Raw genomic sequence first — 8546 nt, forward strand, 5'->3', positions numbered from 1 at the left:
TTCACCGAAATGATTATCGTATCGAAAATTTTGTGCCAGGCCGCGCACGGGTCAAACCGTAATCCAGATCGAAAAAGTCAAAACACGGAAAATGTCCGGAATTACCAGATTAGGTTAGGAAGGAGTTTTCGGAAGAGTTTCGGGTTGTAAAAAATGTAAAAATGGTTGAAGTCGAATGATTCCCGGCTTTATAAAATAATTTTGTAATTATTTAGAAAATAATTAGTAATTTATAAATCATTATAAAATTATATAACACTCCAAAAATTACCAGAAAAATACCTTAATTATCTATATTTTATTCTGGACATATTAAAATGAACATACTCACATTTTATTATATACAACATCCAAATATTATTATCAATCATCAGATAATTCACCAAAAATTCATATAATATTCACATAATAAACATATATTGATACTAATAATTACACGATATTTCCCGGATGTTACACTTCTTGACCTTATAAGGTCCTTCCCAGTTGGGGGCTAGTTTTCCTCTCTCCCCTACTCCTGATGGCTCAATCTTCCTCAGAACCAAATCTCCCTATTGAAAGAACCTTTCTTTAACCCGTCTATTGTAATAGAGGGAGGCTCTTCATTGATGCTTTGCAATGCAGGCATTAGCCTCATCCCCGACCTCGTCAATGAGATCGAGAGTGACCCTCATGCCTTCTTAGTTTGTCTCTGGCACATAAGCTTCGATCCTAGGGGATCCATGAGTGATTTCAAGGGGCATCACTGCCTCGGCTCATCCACCCAAGTGTTTCTCGAGCGTTCAACCCTCTTCTTAAGTCCATCAAGGATGATTCTGTTAGCAATTTCCGCCTGCCCGTTTTCCTGAGGATGTGCAACCGAGGTGAAATGAAGTTCTATGTTGTTATCATCGCAGTACTCTCTGAAATCTGCATTATCAAATTGTTTCCCATTATCCGTGACAAGGATGCGTGGGATTCCAGATTGGCATATTACATTCTCCCAAAAGAATTGGGTAATTTGCTTGGTGGTTATCTTGGCTAGTTCCTTAGCCTCAATCCACTTTGTAAAGTAGTCTATGGCTACCACAATGAACTTCCTCTGTCCCGATGCCATAGGAAATGGTACAAGTATGTCCATTCCCCACATTGCAAAAGGGATGGGCGTGCTGATTGATGTAAGCCTCTCTGGGGGCTGTCGTACTATCGGAGCGTGCCTCTGGCATCTGTCGCATCTCTTCACATAAGCCTTTGCATCGGCTAGCATAGTTGGCCAGTAGAACCCTAATCGAGTTATCTTGTGAGCGAGGGCCCTACCCCCAGGTGTTTTCCACAAATCTCTTCATGGGCTTCTTTAAGCGCCTCCTCTACTTTAAGAGATCTTAAGCACTTCAAGAACGGAATAACAAAGGACCTTTTGTAAAGAAGGCCTTCAACCAATGAGTATCTTAACGCTCTAACAGACAGCTTGCGTGCCTCCTGGGTATCGTCGGGGAGCCACCCAGTTTCTAAGTAGGTCTTGATTGGGTTTATCCAATAGCTTGCCATACCAACCAGTGCTATCAGATTTATGACATGAATAGTAGGGGTCTCCAAGACCTGGAAGTAAATACTTCTCGGATAGTTCTCGATTTCAGACGAGGCAAACTGAGACAAGGCATCCGTCGTAGTGTTCTCCTCTCTCGGAACATGTTCTGCGTACCATTCATCGAACTGAGTCAGTATTCCCTTTACGACTCTCAGGTACTTGGCCATAGTATCATCCTTGGCCTCAAACTCCCCATTAACTTGGGCAACTACAAGTCTTGAGTCTCCGCAGACCTTCAGGTTTTTGGCCCTAACGGCTTTAGCCAAGCCTAAGCCAGCTATCAATGCTTCATATTCTGCTTCGTTGTTCGTATTCGGGAAGTCCAACTTTAAAGCATATTCATTCATAAACCCATCAGGGCTTTGCAAGACTAGGCTTGCACCACTAGATTTTGTTTTGGACGCTCCGTCAAAATGAAGAACCCAATACTCTTTTAAGGTTGTTTCTTCATCCTTCTCGTTCTCTCCTCATTCTGGGGTTACTATCTCTTGTCCCCCAACTTCTTGGTCATTAACAATACATTCGACCACTAAGTATTCTAAGGCCTAAGCCTTGATGGTCGTTCGAGGCTTGTATTTGATATCAAATTCTCCTAACTCAATCGCCCACTTGATGAGCCTTCCACTGGCCTTCGGGCTATGAAGGATATTCCTCAAAGGTTGGTCCATAAGGACTTCGACCTTGTGAGCCTGGAAGTATGGTCTCAACTTCCTCGAGGCTGTGATGAGAGCAAGTGCGAACTTTTTCATGGTGGAGTAATTCAATTCTGCTCCATGGAGCACCTTGCTTACGTAGTGTACAGGCTTCTGGAGCTTCTGCTCTTCCTTCACGAGGATTGCACTCACGACTTGTTCAGATAGCTCGAGGTACAAATAAAGAGTGTCCTTCGGACTTGGCTTAGCCAACAACGGGGTTTCAGTCATGTACTTCTTCAGCTGTTCAAAGACCTCTTGGCTCTCAGCTGTCCATTCAAAGTCCTTCATCTTCTTAAGGGATTTGAAAAAGGACAGGCATTATTCTCCTGATATGGAGATGAACCTCCCTAGAGTTGTGATTCTTCCCGTCATCTTCTGAACGTCCTTGATGGAGCGTGGTGGCTCCATGTCTAGGATGGATTTGTTCTTGTCGGGATTGGCCTCTATTCCCCTCTGAGAGACCATATGACCCAAAAATTTTCCAAACCCAACGCCAAAAGCACACTTGGCTGGGTTTAACATCATCTTGTGGTGCCTCAACACTTCAAATGCCTCTGAGGTGACTAATATGATCAGCCTTGATTAGGCTTTTGACTAACATGTCATCAACATAGACCTCCATGGTCTTCCCAATTAGATGGGCAAATATCTTGTTTACCAGTCTTTGGTAAGTAGCTCCTGCATTCTTAAGTCCAAAAGCCATAACAAGATAACATAATACACCAAAGTCAATTATGAAAGATACCTTGGGGGTGTCATCCTTATGCATTCTAATTTGATTGTAACCACTGAAGCCATCCATGAAGCTTAGCATCTCGTGTTTAGCAATAGCATCGATCAAGGTATTAAACCTTGGTAGGGGTAACAGTCCTTGGGACAAGCATCATTCAAGTCAGTGAAGTCAATGCACATCCTCCATTTTCCATTGTCCTTCTTAACCATTACGGGGTTGGCCAACCATTCAGGGAATTGCACTTCCTCAATAAATCCATCTTCTAAAGGCTTCTCAACCTCCTGCTTAATGGCTTCCAGCCTATTAAGGGCATAAGTTCTCTTCTTTTGCTTTACAGCCTTTCGAGTTGGATCAACGTTCAATCTATGAGTTATAAGGTTCGGGTCAATCCCAGGCATATCAACTGTTGTCCAAGAGAATATATCATTGTTTTCTTGGAGAAAGGTTATCATGTGGCCCTTTAAGGGCTTTTCCAGAGATGCCCCAATGTACGTGACCTTCTCCGGATCTAAGAAGTCTAGAGGAATTGGGACCAAGTCCTCGGCCGGCTTCTCTCGCATTTTGTCATTTTCTCGAACATCCATGTCTTCAATAGGGGGGACCTGCCCCCTGTTCCATCGGACCTAAGTGCTGCAACATAGCAATTGTGGGCCATTTTCTGATCTTCTCTCGCTTCTCCAATACTATTTCTAGTTGGGAACTTTAGTACCATGTGGTAAGTTGAGGGCACGGCCTTAAAAGCATGGATTCCTGTTCTACCCATGTTAGCATTGTAAGTAGAGGCTACCTTGACAACCTGAAAGTTCAACATCTACGTGGCCTCCCTGGGCTCTTCTGCGATGGTTACGGGAAGTTGTATTGCTCCTTCAACTATGCATTCCACATGGTTAAACCCGTAGATGGGTGCGTCGGACGGAGTTAGCTGAGAATCTTTGTAGCCCATCCTTATAAATATGTCATGGAACAGAATGTCCACAAAAGCTCCATTGTCCACTAGGACCCTCATAACATGACAATTTCCAATTATCAGAGTGATAACTAGAGGATTATCCTGAGGAAATTTCAAACCTTCAAGGTCTGGGTCACCAAATTCAAGTGTCATCTCTGACTTAGAATGCTTAGATGGCTCTCCAACTATACTCATCACTTCTCTTGCATAAGCTTTTTGGGAGTTTCTTGTAGTACCAACTGCAGTAGGTCCTCCTGAGATCATATTTATTACCGGCCCTCGGGGTTGTGGGTTGCGATCTCTGTCGTTACCTCTTCGATCATCATCTCTTCGATCATTATCTCTCTTCTGGCCTCTGGCCTCTTCACCCTTGGTGAAACATCCAAACTTTCCCCTGCGGATCAGATACTCAATCTCATCCTTGAGTTGTCTACAATCGTCAGTATCATGACCGACATCTTTATGAAACCTGCAGTACCGACTCTTGTCTCTTTTCTCGGGGTCTCTCCTTAGTGGCTTCGGCCATTTGAAGTCTTTGTCCTTTTCAATTTCTATAAGGATTTGGCTCCTTGGAGCATTCAACCTTGCATATTCAGCGAACCTTGGTTGTTGATTTTTCTTAGAAGAGGAGGAGTCAGAGCTCTTACCAATTCGTGGATACTTGTCCTTAGCATCGTATTCCTGATCCGTCTTCCTCTTCTTGTTTCCAGTAGGTTCATTGTTCACAGCTGTCTTCTTCATACTCTCTTCTACCTTGATATACTTCCCGGCTCTATCCTGGAGCTACAACATACTTTCGGGAGGGCGCTTAGCCAGGGACATCTTAAAGAATTCATCTCTAGTCCCTTGCTGTAGGGCTATCATAGCTACTTTATCATCAAGATCAGGGACCTTTAAAGCCTCCTTCATAAATCGATTAAGATATTCCCTCAGGGACTCCTTCGCCCCTTGGACTATGCCCATGAGAGATGCTGAACTCTTCTTGTGCACTCTGCCACTTATGAACTGCTTGATAAAAGCTTGACTCAGGTCCTTAAATGATCCAATAGAGTTTTGGGGTAGACGACTGTACTACCTTTTACCCATGCCCGATAGGGTTTGAGGGAAGGCCCGACACTTAATAGTGTCATTCACGGGCCGTAGCAAAAGGGCGTTCGAGAACGTCCTAACTTGAACTTCCTTGAGATATGGGCATTCATTATCTCATCAGTGAATGGTGGGTTTGGATCATCAGGATCTCCTAGGGGCATAAGATCACTTGGATCAGCCCTTGGGGTAACTTCCCTTCTTGGTATTGGACTATCCAGGTCTATGATTGGAGGAGGATTTCTCCGCCTTGGAGCGTGTGGGGGTCTTGGGACCAGATGTGTCTCCAGGTCACGTTTTAGCCTTTGGATCTCAGCTTCATGAGCCTTGATCCTCTCTTGAACATCTTGGGGATTCATCCCTTGAGTGCCCCTTGAGCGTTGTTCAGTGTCAGCCATCGGTTCTTTGTTAGCACGCCTCCTTCTTGGAGCAACATCATCATCCGATGACTCGAAGTCTCTTTCAGTATAAGGTGCAGAGAATTCTTGATCTTCCGAAATATGAGCCAAGCCACGTATGTATTGGGGTCTACGCCCTTGTGCTTCACTCCTATTAGAGTGCCCACTCCCTCCCACTTCGGGGTATAGAGGCATCCCGTAAGGGGGGTTAGTAGTTACAATTGTCGAGTACTCATACCCAAGGGGTTGAGAGTTCACAGGTGTATGTAGCTGCTGAAGTTGGGGATTCGTCCCTTGAGGAGCCTGGGGATTCATCCCTTGAGGAGCCGGGGGATTCGTCCCTTGTGGTTGAGCCTCAGTTTCCCCTACCAGGGATCCTTCTTGGGTGGAGGTATAAGTTGAGTGTGGTGGTACTTCCACCGCTGATGTGATTGTTCGCGATGGGACAGGAATGTCTGTCCCACTAGTTTTTCTGCCCCGTGTGTTCACCATGGTTGTTGTTAGTTTCCCACAGATGGCGCCAAATGTTATGGAATAAAAACCTGAGTACTTTAATATTTAATGCTAGGCTTGGTGAGCTTTAAGCTTTAATGGCTGCTCTTGCGGTTGGGACTATCGATCCTTGCAAGATACCTACGTATCTCTGTGTTGTAGAGAGTCAAGCCGAAAATGTAGTTCTAGGTTGAGGGGTAGAGCCCTTTATATAGAGGTGAGTCTAGGGTTAGACTTCCGTTGGGAGACTTGGTGGACAACTCTCTAACTTAGATGATGATTAGGAGTCCTTTTCAGGAAGGAGATCCAGAACCTTCTATGTAGGACTTTGAGTCTATTTGGAACACATGTCTCTGCTCTTCCAACCGTATTGGGCCCAGTCCATGAACAACTCAGGTTCATGGACTTTGACGACCTCTGCTGGTGGGTCTTGGTTGTTTGGGCCGTCATAGGCCTGTTATGAAGCTTGGACCAGACAGGTCTGTATTGGGCTTTTTGAATAAGAAGCCCAAGTGTAATTAATGCGACATTTAATGCGTCTTTAGGATGTATTTTCTATCCATATCAGTTTTGAAGAATGAGGAACTTGAGATGCTTCAATTGTTGACTTAGCTACAACAGGATTTGTAGCTTTTTGCACCAAATTTTTCTGTCCTTTTACAACAAGTGTCTTTTGAGAAACACTTAAGATGGCTTCTGTTTGAGATGGTTTTAGTGTTTGAGTTGTTGTGCTGAGGTGAACTGCAGGGGGTTTCCAATAGTTATTTCCTGCAGCTTAGCACTTTGACTGTTAAGCAAACCATAAGTTTCAGGAAGTCTTGCTAAGAGCAAGTTCCTTGCAACTAAAGGTAACCTCAAAGGAGCTAAATACAACCGTTTTTCATCTTGTGAAATTAAGTTAGAAAAAGCCCTTTTTATCAACTTAAACACAGACACAGTTTGATTAGAGGGGATAAGGATATTGGGAAAACAAACATTGAAAATCAACTGACAGAATCTAGCATAGTACACTATATTTCTATCAGCATTTATCCTATCACCAATAAATGACAGAACTACTCTACCATAATCATAATGTGAACCATGAATCAGAGAGTACCCTATATGTTGTGTCATAATGGGCAAGGCATCAAAGTTTGAGGATTTGTTCTTGAACGCATTTGTGATGCAATCAAAGAAGAAATTCCATTCCTTCCTTAGCCTATTCCTTTTCAATTGACCAAGGTTCTTTAAATCTTTGTCATAACCAATCTCAGGTAAGAATCTCCTCATCTCATTATCTCCATCCAAACTTGAGTAAGAGGTATGAGTAGGCAACTGCAATGCATCTCGTACCGTCTGAGGAGTTACTATCCTTGTTGTATTGTCAAATTCAAAAACAAGACTTGGAGATCCATTAGCTCCTCCATCATCAAATACGCCAATTCTCCAGATTGCAAGCACCTGGTCACCAGAGATTGTGGGTGGAGCTGGGAGAGCAAACCCAATCTCACTGGATCTAAGAAAGTCCTGAAAAATGTGGAAATCAATTTTCACGTTGTTGTTAGACAAAATAGCTAAATAGTTGTTAGTCACAAACTTGGCACCACCATAATCAAATGGTTTAGAAACAACAGGTGAAGTCATGGTTAATTTTTCAAGAAGGATTTATGAGCAGTAACTAGGGTTTCAGAGTTTAGGATTTTGAGAAGGGTAAAGTAGTGGAGAGAGAATAACACATATAAGGAAAAATATTGTCTAGAATCAAAAACTGATTTTATACAATACTTTTCTCTACTAATTCAGTCACGTTCAGTTTAATAGGACACGTGGCATCATACGATTGACTTGAAAAGTAATCATGTAAATGTGTGTTAATATATGCACAGTTCCCAAGAATAAGGTTAAGAATTAAACGAACATGTTCCAAATCTTACTCATCAGTAAACACTTGTAACCATGAAAAATTTCCCATCTGAGGCCAACTTCAACCTTGTGATTACAATGCTGATTTAAGAATTATTCTCATAAAAAATAGTTAATCAAAATTTGACCATTAACAACAAGTAATCACTCATATAAGAATTTATTAACTATTAAAATAAACTGGTAGTCAAAACAAGTTCAACTAACAATAGAGTTTATAAGCATAATCAGTAGTTCAACATGCAATTTTCATATAAGATCATTTAACACAGTTTGCATGTTATCATGGTATCCAGCATTCAGCATAAAAAGTAGTATTAAACAAGTACTGACACATTATAAGATACCATGCTTAATACATATCAGCAGACTTAATTATCAGAGTTTGAGAACTGCCCTGGAATCATTCCCAATTCATTCACCAGTCTTATGAATGTGGCTTCACATAGAGGCTTGGAACAAAGACCAATTCCACTATACCAGCTTCCACATGTTCCCTTATGAAATGGTATCTGATATTGATGTGCTTAGTCATAAAATGATGCATAGGATTTCCTGTTATTGCAATAACATTTTGATTATCACAATATATAGGAATAGAATAATAGTCTAACCCATAATCCAGCAGCTGATTTTTCATCCATAGAATATGAGCATAACAGCTTCCTGCAACAATGTATTATGCTTCTGCAGTTGAAGTGGAAATTGACAAGAAACTAAT

At 42.1% G+C, this 8546-nt stretch overlaps 2 protein-coding genes across 2 annotated transcripts; both read right to left on the bottom strand.

The window, feature by feature from the left end:
- Positions 1-1272: 1272 nt before the first annotated feature.
- On the bottom strand, positions 1273-1914 carry LOC141680034 (uncharacterized). Its single transcript, XM_074486367.1, has one exon. The coding sequence runs from the start codon at positions 1912-1914 to the stop codon at positions 1273-1275; it is 642 nt and encodes a 213-aa protein (XP_074342468.1).
- A 1892-nt stretch (positions 1915-3806) lies between these two features.
- LOC141680036 (uncharacterized) lies at positions 3807-4685 on the bottom strand. Its single transcript, XM_074486368.1, has one exon. It carries the CDS (start codon positions 4683-4685, stop codon positions 3807-3809), a length of 879 nt encoding a protein of 292 aa, XP_074342469.1.
- Positions 4686-8546: the final 3861 nt, after the last annotated feature.

This window comes from Apium graveolens, chromosome 8 (genome assembly GCF_009905375.1).
Source record: "Apium graveolens cultivar Ventura chromosome 8, ASM990537v1, whole genome shotgun sequence".
NCBI lineage: Eukaryota > Viridiplantae > Streptophyta > Magnoliopsida > Apiales > Apiaceae > Apium > Apium graveolens.